General features: G+C 49.1%; 1 protein-coding gene across 6 annotated transcripts in view; it reads left to right on the top strand.

Moving 5' to 3' along the window:
* Window positions 1-20,113, top strand: part of GABRA3 (gamma-aminobutyric acid type A receptor subunit alpha3) — an 80,074-nt gene that overhangs the window by 33,328 nt on the left and 26,633 nt on the right. For all 6 annotated transcript variants that reach the window (XM_054169540.1, XM_054169535.1, XM_054169537.1 and 3 more), the window contains 2 exons: window positions 12,307-12,374; window positions 17,043-17,263. In XM_054169540.1, coding sequence (XP_054025515.1) covers window positions 12,307-12,374; window positions 17,043-17,263 — 289 coding nt within the window. The remainder of the gene's footprint in view (window positions 1-12,306; window positions 12,375-17,042; window positions 17,264-20,113) is intronic.

Raw genomic sequence — 20,113 nt, 5'->3', positions numbered from 1 at the left:
AGCAATAACCTGCTGGAGTCAGCCTTCAGAGGTGCACTGTGTCTGTGCAGGTTCTGGATAAGCCTGGTCTGTTGACTGGCTCTCCCAGCTGAGTTACACCCATGCAAAGGGACACAGCAAAGGCAGCAGCCCTGTGGCTGCTTTGCTCTGGTGTCCTTTCTCTCCTGTGTCTCTGGCAGCTTCAGCCACTGGGGCACAGGACCTGCTGCAGTCTTTCCCCAAGGGTGCTGTTCACCACGATGCCCTGATGCAGTCACCAAGAGCTTTGCCAGCGACACCCAAAGAGGGAAATTAGCTGGAGATGAGGTCAGGAAAGCAGGCTCCCAATGGAACACAGGTGTTTTGCAGATAGCATGGAGAAATTTGCCTAGTGCTGAAGTATCAATCTGGCCTTTTTTGCCTCCATCCCATTGCTCCCTCCAGCCTGCACAGCCACGCAGGACTGCGGTCAGCAGAATTCTCCTGGCACCGGTCGCATTAGGACCACAGCCACACGGACCAGCTGGCAACACGGTGTTGTCTGAATGCTCTTTCCCAGTCCACTGGGACTGGCAGGGATTCCTCTCCCTGAGTGCCATCATATTGAGTATGTTAAATTATGCATGCTAATTTATATTCACACGTTTTCTCGTTGGGTTCATAACAAACATGTTTAGGTAGCATCTCTCTTCCATCATCACGGGGCCCCAATGCGCTGTAGGACCTCTAAAAGCCTGCTCATACATACATATTCCTCCTCTTGTCTTCACAGCATCTGAGGATGTCCTAAGTCCTTAAAATAGTAACTACAGTAGCTTTGTTCATTCTGCCTTTTCTGTCTGTAGCAAAAATAGCACAAGGAATCTGTAGTCTCTGTTTGTAGTCTGCATGTGTGAGAATGAGGGGTGTGTGTAAAGCCTTCATGACTGCACATCCTCTAGCAGTTGCTGCTTCTGACTCTCTCTTTTGTGTGACTCTCTCTTCTCTCCTGTTCCACATGGGCTTTATCAATAACCTGCACCACATCCCAGTTCTGACCTCTGGATGGGTATTTTATGGCCTTTCATGCAGTGATAGAATGCATGTGTGCGCACAGGGCAATGGGGGAAAGCTAAATGAAGCTACCTGAGCCAAATGTGTAGTTCTGCTGAGCCTTGCAGCAGTTAGATTTTTTTGCCTGGGCTCCTAATTCACTGAATTATAGAATGCACTGGGTTGGAAGGGACCTCTAGAGGTCATCTAGTGCAACCTCTCTGCAGTGAGCAGGGACATCCCTGATTAGATCAGGTTGTTCAAAGCCCCACTAAGCCTGACCTTGAATATGTCCAGGGATGGGGCCACCACCTCCCTGAGCAGCCTGTTTCAGTGTTCCACCATCCTCATAGCAAAGAATTTCTCCCTAATGTCCAGTCTAAATCTACCCTTCTCTAGTTTAAAACCATAGCACCTTCTCCTAGTGCTACAAGCTCTTGGAAACAGCTCCTCCTCAGCTTTCTTGTTCCCCACTTTAGGGACCAGAAGGCTGCTATTAGGTCTCCTTGAAGCCTCCTCTTCTCCAGAACAACCCCAGCTCCCTCAGCCTGTTTTTGTAGGAGAGGTGTTTCACCCCTGTGATTGTCTTTGTGCCTTTGGCCATCTGGGCTGCAAGTGCACATTGCTGCTTCATGTCCAGCTTTTCATCTGCCAGGGCCCCCAGTTCCTTTCTGCAGGGCTGCTCTCTGTCACATATTCCCCCAGCCCATACTCATAATGGGGACTGAGTACAATAGAGTTGAATTGAATTAACCAGGCTGGAAAAGATCTTTGAGATCATCGAGTCAAACCTAACACCCAGCCCCATCTAATCAACTAAACCATGGCACCAAGTGCCTCATCCAGTCTCTTTTTAAACACCTCCAGCAATGGTGACTCCACCACCTCCCTGGGCAGCACATTCCAATGGCCAATCTCTCTTTCTATGAAGAATTTCTTCCTAACATCCAGCCTAAACCTCCCCTGGCACAGCTTGAGACTGTGTCCTCTTGTTCTGGTGCTGGTTGCCTGGGAGAAGAGACCAACCCCCTCCTGGCTACAACCTCCCTTCAGGTAGTTGTAGACAGCAATAAGGTCTCCCCTGAGCCTCCTCTTCTCCAGGCTAAGCAACCCCAGCTCCCTCAGCCTCTCCTCACAGGGCTGTGCTCCAAACCCCTCCCCAGCTTTGTTGCCCTTCTCTGACCCAGTGCAGGACCTTGTACTTGGCCTTGTTGAATGTCATGAGGTTCACCTGGGCCCACATGAGCTTGTCCAGATCCTTCTGGATGACATCTGATCTCTCTGGCATATCAACCACACCACTCAGCTTGCAAACTTGCCGAGGGTGCACTCGATCCCACTGTAAGCCTTACCACACCTTACTTTCTGCCTTTTGTCTTCTAAAAGCTTTTGAGCCTGTTGGCTGATCTGAACAAGACCTGACAGAAAAGGTGGATGTCTCAGAGATTTTAAGTCCCTGTAAGATTTGTGGAATTATGCAGCTGAGTGGAAAAAGACCCAAAGTAGACAGAGGTGACTGGGTGGGATCAGCTGGAGCTAGGCATCAGAAAAACGGTCAGGAAAAGCTGGTCAAGTCTGCTCTGCTTTCCAAAGCTCTAACCTGCCACCCCCACTCTTTGTAGAGGTGGTGAAATGCCCTTTTCCAGCATGGGAGAGTGTGGAAAACCCTCTAGCACCTTCTACAGCCACATGTGGATTTACCCACCACACCAGGTACGCCTAGACCCCTGCCATCAGCTACATGTTGAGACACAGGGGGCAGTGTGCCATGCTCCGTGCAGGGAGTTCAGACCTGAAAACTGGGCTGCTGTGTTCTGTGACTCACATGGAAGTCCTAGAAGGGGAGTGGAGTTTCTTACCCAGGAGACACAATCCTCTCAGCACTGACCTAGGACTTTGGCTCCCCACTCACCTGAATGGGAGTAGGAGCAAGGTGTGCCTGACTCCTTGCTTTCAGCTGTAGCTGAAACAGAAGCTCCTTAGCCAAGGCAGACCTTATTGCTGTCTACACCTACCTGAAGGGAGGTTGTAGCCAGGAAGGGGTTGGTCTCTTCTCCCAGGCAACCAGCACCAGAACAAGAGGACACAGTCTCAAGCTGTGCCAGGGGAGGTTTAGGCTGGATGTTAGGAAGTTCTTCACAGAAAGAGAGACTGGCCATTGGAATGTGTTGCCCAGGGAGGTGGTGCAGTCACCATTGCTGGAGGTGTTTAGGAAGAGACTGGATGGGGTGCTTGGTGCCATGGTTTAGTTGATTAGATGGTGCTGGGTGATAGGTTAGACTCGATGATCTCTTCCAACCTGGTTAATTCTAATGTGTTGCATGGGCTTGGAGAGAGCTCAGACCTGCATTTGGAGACTGTTTAGGGATTTTTCTTCCAAGCAGTTTGTGCTCCAGGCGGCTTGTGCCCCAGGAATCACCTAGGAATTAGACATCCAGCATTACAGAGTGCAATAAATCCTTGACAAGCCATGCTGAAGTGGCAACTGGGTCATCTCAGGGTCCTGCACAGAGAACACTGGATGCAGCTGTATCAGAAAGCTACATATGAGGCATGTACTGTGAGAGAGGGGTTGAATCTCTTCACTGTATCAACTCTCCCCCAGCCCTGCTAAGAGAGCCAGGGCAGAAGGCTGTCTCTCTGAGGGATCTGACAGGCTGAAAAATTAGGTACATGTAATTGTAGACCACGCTGATCATTTTCATGTGTGTGTGGTTTCAGTCACTGTCCTTTGAAAGCCTTCAAAAGCTCTTCCAGGCACCTGAAGTTCTTCCCAATTTCTTACTCCCCTCATGCAGAAATACCCAAGTTGAGGGGAGAAAAGAGAGAGAACACAGCTGGAAGTGATACCACATGTAGTTGTGTTTACAGATTTGATGACTTCTCTCTATTCTGGCTAGAGGACATGAAATTGCAGACACTGATGTGCCATCACACCAGGGAGAAGGTAGTGATTAATCACCGTGGCTCACAGAGCAGCAACTTGGGAACTGGCAGTCCCGGGGGATTTGAGCAGCAGCAGTGGGTGACAAGCCAACCCCTGCAAAAAGATGCCTCAGCACCCCAGGGGATGGAAGGGACAGGCTTGATGTTTTCATATAGAATAGAATAGAATAGAATAGAATAGACCAGGTTGGAAGATACCTTTGAGATCATTGAGTCCAACCTATCACCCAACACCCCCTAAACAACTAAACCATGCAACCAAGTGCCCCTTCCAGTCTCTTCCTAAACACCATCAGTGATGGTGACTCCACCACCTCCTTGGCCAGTCACTCCTCTGAAGAGTTTCTTCCTAACATCCAGCCTAAACCTCCCCTGGTGCAGCTTGAGACTGTGTCCTCTTGTTCTGGTGCTGGTTGCCTGGGAGAAGAGACCAACCCCCACCTGGCTACAACCTCCCTTCAGGTAGTTGTAGAGAGCAAGAAGGTCTCCCCTGAGTCTCCTCTTCTCCAGGCTAAGCAACCCCAGCTCCCTCAGCCTCTCCTCACAGGGCTGTGCTCCAAACCCCTCCCCAGCTTTGTTGCCCTTCTCTGGACACCTTCCAGCATCTCAACATCTTTCCTCAACTGAGGCCCCCAGAACTGGACACAGGACTCAAGGTGTGGCCTAACCAGTGCAGTGTACAGGACAGAATGACCTCCCTGCTCCTGCTGGCCACACTGTTCCTGATGCAGACCAGGATGCCCTTGGCCACCTGGGCACACTGCTGGCTCATGTTCAGCTGCTGTCCACCAGTACCCCCAGGTCCCTTTCTGCCTGGCTGCTCTCCAGCCACTCTGACCCCAGCCTGTAGCACTGCATGGGGTTGTTGTGGCCAGTGTGTAGAACCTGGCACTTGGATGTGTTAAATCTCATGCCCTTGGACTCTGCCCATCTGCCCAGCCTGTCAGCAGACAGCCTTGTTTCCCATGGAAATGTGATGCTTTTCAGGTTCTAAGCCTGCAGAAGTCACCAGGAGTGTAACTGAGTGGGTCAGATCTCCTGCACAGATGGAGTTATTTCAGCTTTACAAGTGAGGAGGGTGACCAGTTCTGGAAGCAAGCAAATAGCCAAGCAAAACTGCATTAGACAAATAGTTCCTGACACCTAGGCAGAGCTAGATAGGGACATGATCCAAAGGTCTCGTTGGCAATCCCCTGCAGGCTTTTGCTCACCCCTGCTTTTGCTGAGGCTTCTCTCAGCAAGTAACAAATGTTACATTTGTTTCAGACATTTATTCTGTTTCTTTCCTTACTGTGTGGTTTATTCTGCAGAGTAGGGATTTCCCAGGGCTCAGTCCTTGGCTGACCCCATGTTGCAGTGGATGAGCATCCCCTCATCTTTCACCAAGCTGTCCCAGGAAGGCCAGACTTCATCCATGGGACCCTGGTCAACTTTTGCTCTGTGCTGAGGCAGATGCCACGAGATGCAGTCACGCCTGGGTAGGCTGACCAACCTCTGGCATCACCCTCCCCCCATAGACAAAATGGGACCAATGGGACCTCTGTTGTGTCTTGATGCTTGTGCCCAAGTGAATTTTCCTGCAGGCATGTTGGTGTTTTGGGTATTCCAGGGAATTAAACCTGACACCAATATTAGCTCTGTCTGGCCTGTAGAGGACTAGGCCAGCTGCCAGCCCTCCTGGTGATGTTCTTGGCCATGGCTGCTGCCTTTCAGCATCGACTTCTGCAGGCTGTGTGGTGTGCTACCAAAAGCCTTTGCCTCTTGCTGATTTCAGATGTTTCAGTTCTCTGCATAATTCAATTCAGTGTATGGAGGCGGTTACAATTTATGCTTTGTAAGGAGGGCTGCTGGCAGGACTGAGACACCCTATGTATGTTCTGCTTTCTTCCTCTTCTAAGAAGAAGAACGTGTGCATACTGCCCTCCACTTTGGGGAATGATGCCCACGCTGAACTTGTCAAACCTGGGTGAATCTGTGCAATATGAGACTTGCCTTTTGCTTCTGAACAAATCATTTTGTATGCAAGGGTGCTGAGGCACTAAACCAGCCAGGCAGCATCTGAAAGTAAGTATCTTTACTTCAGGACTGAGAGCTTGAAGGGGTTGACTGTGACCTCTCTCTGTGTTGTCTAAGATTCTCAAGTCAAAACCAATAGAAGAGAGAGAAGGGTCAGCACTGAGACCTGCCTGGATCTCCACATTCCAGCTCTGCTCTCTCAAAGATGCCAGAAGAAATGCCAGTAACTTCTCAGCTTTTTGTTGTCTCTGTTCCCCAGCCTTCTGACCCATGCATAGCTCACAGGATACTTAGTGAGTATGCATTCCAGACTCAGGAGGGATGTTTGCAGTCCTGACATTAGCAATAGCTCATGCTGCTTCATGATCTTTGGGTGACAGAAGCTCAGTCAGTGTTTGTCCTTGGAGTCAGCTTTATCCCCTTGGCTGGGCTGGACAAGCCTAGGAGGCATTAATGGCACTGCAGTGATGTTCACTGAAATGTTTCCTTCTGTGCTGCTATTCCTGAGCTCCCTAGAAAAAACATCTCTCTAATGCATTTGGGAGAGTTTTGCTGATCCCACAGCAGGAGAGCAGCAGTGAAGGTTACATCAGAGGTTCTTTGTGTGTGGTTGGTGGTGTAGAAGATAGGTCTCCATTTCTTGCAGCTCTTCCAAGGAAGGTTGTAGAGAGAGAGGCACCTACTCTTGGCTTGTGCCTCCCTGTCCTCTTCCAGTAGTGGCAGGACAGTCCCAAGGGCAAAGTCACAGAGAGTGTACCCTGAGCCACACCATCCAGAGATGTGCTCTTCCTTCTTCCATGCCTCTCTTCTTACTGAAAGGTGAACAATTCATCTGCTGCTTTCCAAAGCAGAGCAGCACCACAAGTTAAAAGGCCATCTGAAAAAAAACCCCAAAAACCAAGATAGGAGCTGGTGAAGGCTCTGGTGCATTGGGATTGAAGCTGTCAGAATGAGAGGAGAGACTCAAGGGTGGAATTTCTGCTCGGGGGCTGCAGTGTGCTGCCTCTGAATGCAAGCGCTGCCCAGGTTTGTGGTGTGGCTCAGCTCTGGTGGGCACATGGGGCTTGTAGCAAAGCATGTGGAAGCCTTTTTTGTTCCAGAGGCTAAAACTGGAATGAAAATAAAATTCCCCAAGCCAGAGGCTGAGAAAACAAAGATGAAACACCCAGAAAGCTTCTCTATGCAGCTGTGAAAAAACACCTTCTGCTGCATACAGCAATGATTCCGGAGAAGACATGAGGTGGGAGTTGGCAGCACAAACCAGCTTCTTGTGTTTCCCTTCCTGGGAATGCTGGGTTAGCTGTAAATCACTATCCTGTCCAGCATGCTCACTTTGGGCTGCATGATATGGGACAAAAGCTGCACACCATCCCTTCTCTCTTCTTGGTGACACTGTCCTCACCGCAGTCTTTCTCCAGGGGGGTTGTATGTTTGAGGGGACACTGGACAGGTCCTCGGAAAAGGATCACTGAGTAAGGGGTCATCATCAAGCTGAGAATCTCTTCAGCTGAGGCTAAATGCAGTTGCAGTCTGGGAGTGCATTAAGGGGCATTATCAGCTTGTTACTGCATTTTTTTAAGGTTATGACCACACTTGGAAATGAAATATTAGGCTGGCTGGAGTCCAGAGCAGTTCACAGGGAGACCAGGGCAAAATATCTCTCTCCAGGAGCTGTCCTGGAGCAGACTGAGGATTTGTACCCTGGGGTGCAGAAGAGCCTGAACAGCCCTCTACTTCTTGCTAGCTTCAGCCATGCCATAGCACATGGAAACACCAGCGCAGATCAATTTGTCACTTCTGAGCTCCTTCAGGTCCCAGCACAGCCCCGGGGCAGAGCTGGAGCACTGCCACCCACAGCACAGCCTCAAGGAGGTCCCCATCCCCTCGCTCAGCCGGCTTATCTCCGAGATAAAGCTGTGCAGCTTCCCTGACGTCAGCGCAGCAGCCAGGAATCCCCTGCACGAAGCCGCAGTGGCTTCACCTCCGCTGGAATAGCGCAGGGCGCCCGGGAGCCTCCGGCGCTGCGCTGCAGGCTCAGCATTCCTGCTGCTGGCGGCGCAGCCTCTGGGAAGCCCTTGCCTGGGAAGCTCTGCTCGGCACAGCCGCAAACCTCGAGAGCCGAAACGAGCCCGGCCAAGTCGATTATATTATGGCTGAGATTCTTAAATAAACAGCCCTTGATGAGTGCAGCGGGATGTTTAATAAGAGCCTTCTCGGCCCCCTGTGCCCCCCGCCTCCCATAATGGCTTGTGGAGGCAGCCCTACAATCTCCAGCCAGCCAGGGGAGAGGCAGCGAGGCAGCGTCATTTGTATTCCAGCTCTGTTACTGCTCCTAGTGCTTCCAAGAGGCAAGTAAAAATAGCATTCCCTCATTTCGTAAATAATAGCTATCTCCTCCCCGGCCCAGGTTGTCAGGAGCACTTCAAAGGGAGATTGCAGGGAAAGGGGAATGTCTGCTTTGAGTCGGGGCCAGGGAGATGGGACACGAGGACGTGGATGATGGAGACAGGGGAGGGTGAGTGAAATGGAAACCCTGAAGCACCTCATCATCAGCTGCTGCCGCTGCTTCTGCACACACCAGGGAAGCAACCGGTTGACCCTGCTGGCGTGGGGCTCGGGCTGGCTGGATCTGGCCCTCTGCCCGGAGCTAGTGGGGGTGTTTGTCACCTGCACAAGCAGCTAGATCTGGTGTAGCAAATTCTTGAAGGAGAGGGGTAGCTTTTCAAGAGCAGGCAGGTGTAGGGAGTGCCATGGTAACACTGCGGGAAGGGATGTTACCGCTTTTGTTTTACATTTGCATTGCAGATCTGCCCAGCTGTGGGGGATTTCTGCAGGCAGGAGCAAGGCAGCATTGCCTGGCAGGCAGGAGCAGGGTTTTGTACCGTGTGGGAGAAGGGACAGCTCTGACTGACCTGCAGCACCTTGTCCTTGCTCACACATTCGCTCCAGGTGGTTTTAGAAGCAAAGCTGTGCTGAAGCTTGGGAATAAGCTGAGCCTGTAAATGGGAAAAGCCCCCAGACAAGGAGGAATCAAGCTCAAACAAATGGCTGGGGAATGTGGCATGCCACTTAGGTCTCTAAATTCCGCTCATCTTCACATTTTGAACTGGAAAATCTCTTGGTTTTCTAGTTTTGTGACTGATTCAGAGTCTTTTTTTGCCTTCCTGGTCCCCGGGTAGCAGCATCTTGGGGCACAGTAAGGCTCAGTACTGTGGCTGGAGGGTGCTTGTGCGACCTGCCCAGAACAGTACCAAGCCCTCCACCGGGCAGTGTTGCGCCACCCCGTGGCATTCCCTAGGGCAGCCAGAGCTGGGCACTTACCCTCGCTCTGCGCTGGCTTCCTGCCTGAACCAAGTCTCTCCTTTGATGTTTCCCCAACTATAAAACTGGACTGGCAGTGTCTGCCTGCCACCCCAGCAGGCTGGAAGGCTCAACTCACTTGTGCATGTAAAAAAACCTTTGAGTCACAGAGAAGGGTGGTGGTAGGAAAAGAAAAAAGTGATTAGATGTTCTGCAACGGGTCTAGGGAAAGCACTTAACCCTCTACAGTCCTTAATTATTAAATTAATGGTGAGAACCAGGCAAGACAGCTTAGCTGCAGTGGGATCATGTCTGTGGATGGAAAAAGAGATAATGATTTCCCTGACACTTCTCTGATCAGAAGCAGGAGAGGCTCCTCTCTCAGCTTTCTCTTGATGCAAAAGCAGATGCAGTTTCTTCTTGATCAGGCTCAGGGTAGGTAGGTGTGAGGCTAGCTGATAGCTCCTGATTTCTCGGGAGGAGAGGTATCCCACCACAGGGCTGTAAGCAGTGTGGATGCTCTTGGGCTGTGGGATCACGAAGGAGGTGAATCTCTGAGGCTAGAGCTCACTGTTCTGCTGGTGTTTTACTTATCTCTGGATTTCCCAGCTCTGCTGAAATCCCTGCTTGTGTAGCAATGATTTAATTTCAGAAATCCCTCCAGATCCCAGCCAAATCCTGCCCTTAGGAGCACATATTAGCAGGCAAAGTTCAGTCTGGCTTTTGCCATGGGAAGTGCAGGGAGCCCATTTTCCCAAGTCATGGGGGGTGTCAAGAAGCCAATGACCGAGCCAGCCCCCACCAGAGTGTCCCTGCACAGGGCACTGCCTTGCAGGCACGAAGGGGTCCCATGTCCCATTTAGTTCAGTGGGTTCCCATAGCCTGGCTGCAGGGGTACATCTGCAGCCTGGAATTGGGGGATCTTCAGAACTGGGCTGTAATTAATTAGTAATGTAAATAAGTTATTAATGTTAGTAAACAGATGACATTTATTAATGGCATTGGTTTGGGTTGGACTTGTCAGTAGAATGAAGGGATGGTAAGGGGTCCCCGGAGCTCTGTGACCACCAGGTTATAGCTTGATAAGGACATAAAGCCTCCTCTAAAGATAGCAGGATCACATCAATAGGTGTCCAAGACTAGTTCTGCCTTTTTACCTCTTTAACAATTCCTGAATCCCTTCCCTTGTGCCTGGACCCTGAGGATCACAGTGGAAAGCCCAGGACCCTTTATGGGCCTCTGCCCTGTCGGGTGCAGGGGGCTGTTCGTTCCACACCTCACAAGGACTGGCGTCGCTGGCCACGTGCAGCTGGGGATCCTGCTCTGATAACTGTGGCTGTAAGTTATTATCTTGGGCAAACTGAAAACCAAAAAGAGATGAGAGGAGGGGAGAGAGAGTCTGTGTTTTCTCTAAAACATAATTAGCTTTCTCTCACTGCATGTGTTAGCAGAAAGAGCTTCGCTTCACTAAATGTTCTTCTCTGCTGTGTATCTCGTTTGGGGACTGGTTTGGAGGGAGACAAAGAGAATACCCTGAGTGTTTGAGCCTTTGAGAAGCAGCTCATTTCGTTCAGGATGGTGTCTTGTTGGCTTCTGGGTGTTTCAGAAAGTGTTCTGCATACATATTTCTCTTTAACCTTCTTTTTATCGTATCAAGACGAGATCAAGGGTTACTTATATAGCAAAATAATATCAGCCACAGGCTGCATCAGAAGCTTCCCAGCCATAATAACTAAAGACATGTATACGTATATTTTAGCCATTAAGGAGGAAACCCTGCCAGAATGCATTATCTTATTTTTGGGTACAAAACTTTGAAGCACAAAACTAAGCTTCGTAGCGCTGCAAAACAACTGTCAGGGGACAGAAGGATTTCCATAACTGAAATGAGCAATGGGCCTCAGCCAGGCTACTTTGTAAAGCTGGTAGAGTGGCCAAAAGAGGGCTCTACCCATAAAAAATGAACTCCTCTTTGGGGCTCTTAATTGGTTATTTCATTGGGAAACCAGCCCTGAGCTGTGCAAGCAGAGCACAACGGCATCGTATCCCTAAAGTGATGAGGATTTATGGTATCATAGTGCCAAAGCCAAGGCACCTCATCCAGCATTTTGTCAGTACTACCCAGTGGGCAGAGCACAGCACCACGAATATGCATGGATTTCCCAGCAAACTGGGACAGCAGCAGAGATTCCCATTAGGAAACACCCTGAAATGGTAATGGAGGCGAGACCCGAGAGCTGTGGGTGCCGTTTGGCACATGTGCTGGTGGCCGTGGTCTGCAAAGCGCTTCACTTTCCCTTTACCTGAAGGCATGTGATTAAGGTTGCCTCTGGGTTCTAATGCTGGGGGCAGGAACTGGGGCTCTCTGGTTTTGCTGGGGCAGGGAGGCTGCTGTTCAGCATCCATGAAGGCAGCGCAGCCTGGGGTGCAGGGGAGCGTGTGATGCAGATGAGCAGCAGCTTTGCAAGAGCAGCTGCTCACCGGGAGGAAGGCACTTAGGAGAACAGCAAACACGATGGCAGTAAAAGGCAATCAGAGTATTGATTCTTTTTACATACAGATAAGCCTGAAGCTGTAACAAACCCAGGGTTTCCTAAAACGGGTGGAACATTGCTAGGCTGTTTATCAGGCTGGGAGACACAAAGGGATTTCAGATGAAAAGGAGTTTCAAAGCATCAGGGCTTAGCTCTGCCTTGAAACCGTGTGGATCTGCAGCACACTGTGTATCCTATAGCCACACAGGTTGTGCAAGCACACATTGTCTGGCTGTGCAGTTCACACTCCTCCTCCTGTAAGTGTGGAAAGCAGCAGAGCTACGTCAGAGATGAATTTGCCCAATTAGGAGTGATAAAATCAGCCATTGTTCGGGGCACAGCAGAGAGCACAACGCCAGCTGGCTGAGGGCTTGCTAGGGGGATGCCTGGCAGGAAAAGCCACCATGTACCAAAACCCAGAGCATGCACAAGCAAATTCAGTTCTCTAATTGCCTTTTCCCTCTTTTTCTTTTTCCTTTCTTCCTTTTTTTTGTCCCAGACAGCGTAACTGAAGTCAAGACAGACATCTACGTGACAAGCTTTGGCCCGGTCTCGGACACAGATATGGTAGGTGCCACTGGCTGCTTGCCTTATGTGAAGGGATGGCTTCTCCTGCAGCTGCAGCAGATGTACCCCACCCTCATCCCTCGACAATTTGGGCAAAACTGGGATTTTCTTAAACAACAGGAAGATGAGGAAGCATCCCACCTGCCTGCATGGCCACAAATGTGCCTCATCATAGAATCAGAGAATTGTTAGGCTTGGAAGGGACCTCAAGGATCAGCCAGTTCCAACCCCCCTACCATGGGCAGGGACACCTCACACTAGATCAGGTAGCTCAGAGCCACATCCAGCCTGGCTGCAAAAACCTCCAGGGATGAGGCTTCCAACACCTCCCTGGGCAACCTGTTCCAATGTCTCACCACCCTCATGGGGAAGACCTTCTTCCTAACATCCAATCTGAATCTACCCATTTCTATTTCTTTTCCAATCCCCTTAGTCCTATCACTACATCTTGAAAGTCTCTCAGCAGCTTTCTTGTAGCTCCCTTCAGATACTGGAAGGCCACAATTAGGTCTCCTTGGAGCCTTCTCTTCTTCATACTGAACAGCCCCAACCCCCTCAGCTTGTCCTCATAGGAGAGGAGCTCCAGCCCTCTGATCATCCTTGTGGCGCTTCTCTGGACACATTCCAGCATCTCCAGATCCTCCCTGTAATAGGGGCTTCAGAACTGGACACAGTACTCCAGGTGTGGTCGCACCAGAGTGGAGTAGAGAGGGAGAATCACTTCCCTCGACCTGCTGGCTATGCTTCTCTTGATGCAGCGCATCATCATGCAGGCCATGGGGAGCTCAGTATGGATGGTGGACACAGATTGTTTCTGAGGTGCATTTGGGCTTTTAGAAACCAGAGGATAATGCAGCCTTGAGGGCTGGTGCCTTTGCACTGCTCAAGCATGCTGCAGGCTTCAGGGTCTTTTTCTCTTCTGTAAGTGCAACTTAATGAAGTAGGGAGGTCTGCCTACAGGACCAAGACCTGTATGTAGCATGCTCCACCCATTTCATATCTGAACAAATGCCTTCACTGCCTTCCTTGACCTGATGGCACATGGAGGAAGAAGGGCACTCCCTGGGAAGACAGGAGGATGCCAGAATCTGACTTGTTTCGGTAGATGTGCCAGAAGAGAGGGTTCACTATCAAACGGTCCTTAGTGCTTGAACCAGAAGGGAGGCAAGAGAGGAAGGGGAAAAAAAAGAGTGAACTGATTGCAATATTTTGACATGTTCAGGGAAAATTATTAATGAAAAGGCCTGAGGTCTGAATTTAGGCTTGTATTCCCACAACAGTTTGTCTTCTAATTAAAAGAGGACTGTGGAGCATAATTAATAGTGAGCTTTCTCAACAGCATTTCTTGCACTTCATATTCCACACGCACCCAGGCACACAGAGCAGAGTCGACTGTTGATGGTTGCTCAGCTTTTCAAGGTGCCACATGAGGACAGCCAGTCACTCAGCACTGAGATCCTCCTGCACATCCAGTCCCAGGGGTGACCTGCTGCTGGCATAGCCCGAGCCAGCAGTGGGCAGTCCTGACCTTGGAGGGAGCCCACTGCAGGAGAAGGAGCAGACATTGCTCCCCCCATCTGTGTCACGGAGAAGCAATGTCCTGCAGCTCTTGGGGCCCCACCTCCAGAGCTGTTGGGTTTTCATTGGCCAATATGGCCATGAACATCTCTTCAGCTGTCCCACTGACAGTCCTGTGCTAGCAAATGGAGGAGTCAGGAGAAAATAAAATCTCTGCCTTTCTTTCAGGTACTAGCCCTATCACCCAACCCCACGCTGCTTTGGAAAGACCACTCCCTGCAGGGTCAGAAGTTAACTTGATGTCAGCATAGCCAAGAGTATTAATGTCATCTGAGTTCTCTCTCTATCTGGTTTGCTTTCCTGCCACAGCAGAGCCCCATAATACATTCAGCAATCTGAGCCCTTGGGGAGTATCTGATAATTACTTCCAAGGTGGAGCATATTTGATTAAGGGAGTGTGTATAATGAACTGTGAAGAAGAAATATGAGGTATTGAGGAGAGGAAGGTATTCTCTGCACTGTGATTTGACAAAATGAATTTAAAATTAGGCAGACAGTTAAAGAATAATAAATTATTTCCCCTTTGCATGCTTTAGTTCCATGTATTTTACAAATGCATAGCAAATGTGTTTCAGTGTGCTGAAACGTGAGAGAAAGAGAGAGAAATCCTTTCTCCTCAGGAAGCTTGAGGAGAGCCTGGCCTGCTGCTGTGGTTCCTTTCCTCTCAGAAGTGGGGAAGTCCCTTCTTCTCCACTCACATCTTCCTGGTGATCTGGCTCCTATCCCTCCCTCCCACAGTCATTACTCATTGTGATGGAAAAGCCTCTCCTGTGCATCTTGATGCAGCCAGAAACTGTAATTGTGATGATGGAGGAGAGGCAGGTAAAGTTGATGTGGAGAGTGGAGAAGAGCAGAGGGTTACAAAGCATTGAGGAGGATGTGGAGACCTTTATCATGAGATGCTTCAAGGGACTTCTAATCTTTCTTTTGGTTTGGTTTGGAAAGTAAAGCCTGATAGGATCTGACATATGCCTGAATCTTTGGCAGCAAACTCTTGCAGCTTTCCCTCAGTCCCCAGGACAAAAAAGAAAACCCAAAAGTTCAAGGGATTTTCATGCTCTGATGGATGAACTCTGGAGACAAACTCAGGTTTTGGTCACTTTTATGAGGCAGAGAAGAGCATATCATAGAGCTAAGCATGCTCCTTGGAAGGGATGATTTGGGAATGGTGCTGTCGTGGAAAGAAGTACAGAAAAAAGGGGAAGAAGCTGAACATAGTTTCTCCTTTTGGGGGGGAATGACTCATTAGGATAAAAAAGAAAAGAGCAGGCCCTGTGAAGTTGTGTAAAAGCTTTGCTTCTTTGTTTGTTTGTTTTTGTGTGTATGTGGGTTTTGGTTGGTTGGTGGTTTTTTGGGGGGGGGGGGGGGAGGGACTTGTTTGGGTTTGGGTTGTTTGTTTGTGGTTGTCTTTTTTTGTCTTGTTTTTAATAAGAATGGGAAGTTCTGAATAAAATAGCTCTTCCCCTGGTAAGCACTTATCCCAAACCTACCTCCTGGGCCTGCACGGAGGCTCATTGCTTTCATTTTTCTCCCTTTACTGAGCTTAAAGCCACAAAGTGAAGATCGCTACCATGAAAGGGCAGAATATCTTGTACAGGGCAGAGCCTGTGGGAACATGAGGTCTTCTCTTTGCTTCCTCCAGCCAGGCTTCAGAAACTTCACATTTGAGCAGGAGGAGCTCTGTGGACAGGGAGCAGGAATGAATTTCTTTACCAAGATGCCTTTTGTTCAGCTGCCATCTGCTGCAAAACCTGGAGAAATTTCTATGACCTGTAGGAAACTTCTAAATGCTGCTGAGAAGAGCTGCAGGAGAGAAAATCACACACAATAAGCTCAGTTGGTCCTGCAGCCTCCAGGAACCTGTAAATAAAGAGTAAGGGTCTGTGAGAGCAGGGAGGACAGAGATTTTCAGAAGCCCCCAGCTCTCTCTGAAAGCCTCATGAGCTAATGAGAGCCTTGGTTAGCCAAGAGATGTGTTGTAGAGGTGAGCAATGGTGTAGCTCATGCTAATGGGCTGAAGACTTTCCTACAAGTGACATGGAACTTCAGAGGACATGAGGTGGCTCAGGTCACAGGGAACAGCAGTCCTTTATGCCAGGCACTGGGCAGATGGATTTAATCTTGCCCTGGGAATACCCATGGAGCTGCAGCACCTTTTGCTGCTTTGGTAAAGTGGTTTCTGAGGCTGCATGCACAAAGAAAGGAGCTGGTCCTGACTGCAGGATTTTAAAGAGATGAGTTCCAATTGCCCTAACTGGAATTTGGCCTAGAAAATTGGTTTCAACACTAGCTGAATGAAGAAAAAAGAAAAAGAATAAAGTGGTGGTGGGAGGAGAACAGGAAAAAAGAAAAAGAAGGGAAAAGAAGGAAGAATAAGAAAAGAAGGTCACAGGATCTTGCACTGCAAGTTTGTGAGGTCCTTGGGTCAATGCTTTTCTAGAGCTGGCCCAGGGAGGTGGTGAAGTCGCCGTCCCTGGAGGTGTTCAAGGGGAGATTGGACATGGCACTTGGTGCCATGGTCTAGTTGTGGGGTCTGTTGGGACAGGTTGGACTTGATGATCCTTGGGGTCTCTTCCAACCTTGGTTATACTGTGATACTGTAATAACATTCATGAAGCTTTTGGGTTTTCTTTCAATTCTTATGAGCAAGGGTCTCAGTCCCAGTGTTCAGGCCAAATTCCATTCCCAGGAACTTTAGTTTTGCCCTTTTGACTTCCTATGTAGCTGCACACAATGGTTCCCTCTCTTGAAATGTCTGGATAAAGGTGGTGGTGCAGCAGGGTTAGCCCAGGGCTGGCCAGTGTAGGCTGTATCTCAACTCGTCTGCCCTGGTCAGAAACACCGAAACACAAGGTTTGGGGTCATCTGTGAGTCATTGCAGAAAATGTGTTCAATGCTCTCTATCCTCCACAGATTTCTCCACTGCCATTAATCCCTGATTTTTTTTGTTGCACCATGCTTCATGTCAACCACGGTGTGCCAAAACAGCATGCTCAATGAGCCAAGCTGTTTACCACATCTTGAACCAGTTTGCTGCCAAGGAAGAGCTGAGGAAAACCAGGCTGACTTTTCTCTCCTTTCTCCACAAAGGAATACACTATTGATGTCTTTTTCCGGCAGTCCTGGAGAGATGAAAGGCTGAAGTTTGATGGGCCCATGAAAATACTTCCCCTGAACAACCTGCTGGCCAGCAAGATCTGGACTCCTGATACCTTCTTCCACAACGGGAAGAAATCTGTCGCCCATAACATGACAACGCCCAACAAGCTGCTGCGCCTGGTAGACAACGGCACCCTCCTGTACACCATGAGGTAAGCTCCTGTCTCCTGGGCCACCCAGCTTCCAGGTCCCTGTACACATGCAGGCAAGGAAGGCACCTCAGGGTACGTTACAGCAAGGTTTATGGAACGGAGTGGAGTGGAGTGGAGTGGAGTGGAGTAGAGTAGAGTAGAGTAGAGTAGAAGAATAGAATGGAATGGAATAGCATAACATCGAATAGAATAGCATAGCATAGCATAGCATAGCATAGCATAGCATAGCATAGACCAGGTTGGAAAAGACCTTTGGGATTATCAATCCAACCTATCATCCAACACCATCTAATCAACCAAACCATGGCACCAAGCACCCCATCAAGTCTCCTCCTAAACACCTCCAGTGATGGTGACTCCACCACCTCCCTGGGCAGCCCATTCCAATGGCCAATCTCTCTTCCTGTGCAGAACTTCTTCATAACCTCCAGCCTAAACCTCCCCTGGTGCAGCTTGAGACTGTGTCCTCTTGTTCTGGTGCTGGTTGCCTGGGAGAAGAGACCAAGCCCCATGCAAATTCCCACAGACTTTATTGGCACAGTTGAGTCTTACCCTGCTGGTTTCCCTGCTTTCGTGTTTCCTACCTGTATGATATCACTGACCCTCACCTCAGGCACATTTTTACAGGTAGCTTTATTCTTGTCATCCACATTGATCTTTGTCATTCATGTGATGAGGTAGAAGTGTTGGGATCTCTAGTTTATGGAGTTGGTGTGCTACACAATGTATTTTTACTCCTGACCTCTGATGGAATATGAAGCCAGGTTTCCAGTATTCAGGTTTCCAGTAGGGGAGCATTAAGATGGGAGAATTTGCTCTTCTCCAGCAGCTTGAGACTAGATCTAAATTTGCTCAGCATGTTACATCAGAGTCCTTGGAAACATCTAATGAACCCAAGCTTGCTTGTGAGAACAATAGGGGAGGAAGGGGGGAGGGTTCCTACTTCGTGGAATCAAAGATCCAAATCTGTGTAATCAATGCACATCATTAGGCAGAAAAAATTACCAGCTTATTGTCCTGGGTTTGACTCAGCTGGCAGCTGAGTGACAGCAGTCCAGTTACAGAGGGGTTTTCTCCTTCCCTGCCCACCCCCTCCCCTCTGAGTAGAGAAGGGGGAAAGGAGCCAGGAAAAGCTGAAATGTCAGTTGAGATGAGGGCAATTTGCTTCTCTATTGCAGATAGATATCAGATAACACAAAGGGAAAACAAAACCAAACAGGAGAACAGGTACCAATGTACACAGCAGGTGGAACAGCAAAAGGACACTGAGACTCTTGAACATGTCCAGAGAAGGGCAATGAGGCTGGGGAGAGGTCTTGAGCACAGCCCTGTGAGGAGAGGCTGAGGGAGCTGGGATTGTTTATCCTGGAGAAGAGGAGGCTCAGGGGAGACCTCATTGCTGTCTACAACTACCTGAAAGGAGGTTGTAGCCAGGTGGGGGTTGGTCTCTTCTCCCAGGCAACCAGCACCAGAACAAGAGGACACAGTTGCAAGCTGCACCAGGGGAAGTTTAGAGTGTGCTGCCCAGGGAGGTGGTGGAGTCACCATCCCTGGAGGTGTTCAAGAAAGGATTGGACGTGGCACTTGAAGCCATGGTTTAGTTAGTCATGAGGTGTCAGGTAATAGGTTGGACTTGAGAATCTCTGAGGTCTTTTCCACCTTTATTGATTCTATGATTCTATATCCTCTAGCTTCCTCAACAACAGCCGCAGTACATACATTTATCACTGAGCTGCAACAGGTGGAGAGCATGGAATGAAAAGCCTTTGGGTTAATTGTACATTAGTTCCCAAACTATTCAGCTATTTCTGGATGCTTGTAAGCTACTCACCCACATAAATAATGCTTGCCACCTGGGGCTGATCTACTAATTTGCCTTATGAGGTAAATGGGCTTAGAAATGAAACAACAAGGTACAGGAAAGGTATTGAGTTTGCTTTGGGAAGCTCTGAATCTTTGTTCTCAAAAGAATTGTTTTCTCTGCTTCTATCTTCAAGCCAATCCTAATTATTAACAGGCTTCATTGGAGACTGTGTGCCAAGATGATGCCCTTTCACCTCTGTTATTTTAGAACCAGAGAGAAATTCATCTTTCCATAGTTAAGCTGGCTGTGAGTCTAGATAGTGTCAGCAAGTTTTGCAACCTACAGTGGTAAACAGTGCTCTGCATTTGTGCAGCAGTTCTCAAATGTGAGCTAATCCTGCCCGTGCCCTGGGGATGTAGGTCTCCATCCATCAGGAATCTCAGGTTCCTGAGGCAGATGGGGCAAATGGAGAGAGAAACCAAGCCTGACTTAAGGGGCTTGGTTCTGCTCCCAGCTCTCTGACCTCCATGTGGATGACTAACACTCCGCCCATTTGTATCATTGACTATAAAGTTCTATAGGAGCTGCTGGCATAAGAGAACCAAAAAAAGGACTCAATTTCAGGCCTTTTATATCATTTCACTTCTTCTTTAGTCAGCAAACAGCCATTAGCTTCAGCAAGTTTTGTGTGAATGAGAAAGTATTGGATTTACTTTCCTGTGTAGGGCTGGGCAGATGCCAGGGTGGCAGCATCACAAGGCTCCTGGGAATGAGCTGCTGGAAGAATATGCAGTCATGGCATTTTAAAAACACATCCTTCAGTCTATCTGTCTCCCAAAGAAGGGGAGGATGAAGGAGAATCTAGGACCTCCATTTGCATGTACTCCTGCCCCCTTTAAATGTATCTTTGAGGCTTTGTAAGAGGTGAGAAGACCACTCGGATATCCTTTTGTCATGTGTTGTGTTGCACAGTACCGGGAGCTGAAGTGCATGGAGATCTTTCCCTTAGCACAGATGTGTATGAAGCTGTCAGAAAGGCAGACTGC

The sequence above is a fragment of the Dryobates pubescens genome, chromosome 18, assembly GCF_014839835.1.
Source record: "Dryobates pubescens isolate bDryPub1 chromosome 18, bDryPub1.pri, whole genome shotgun sequence".
NCBI classification, from domain to species: domain Eukaryota; kingdom Metazoa; phylum Chordata; class Aves; order Piciformes; family Picidae; genus Dryobates; species Dryobates pubescens.
Note: the sequence above shows the minus strand (reverse complement) of the source record. Positions and strands in the feature narration are given on the sequence as shown.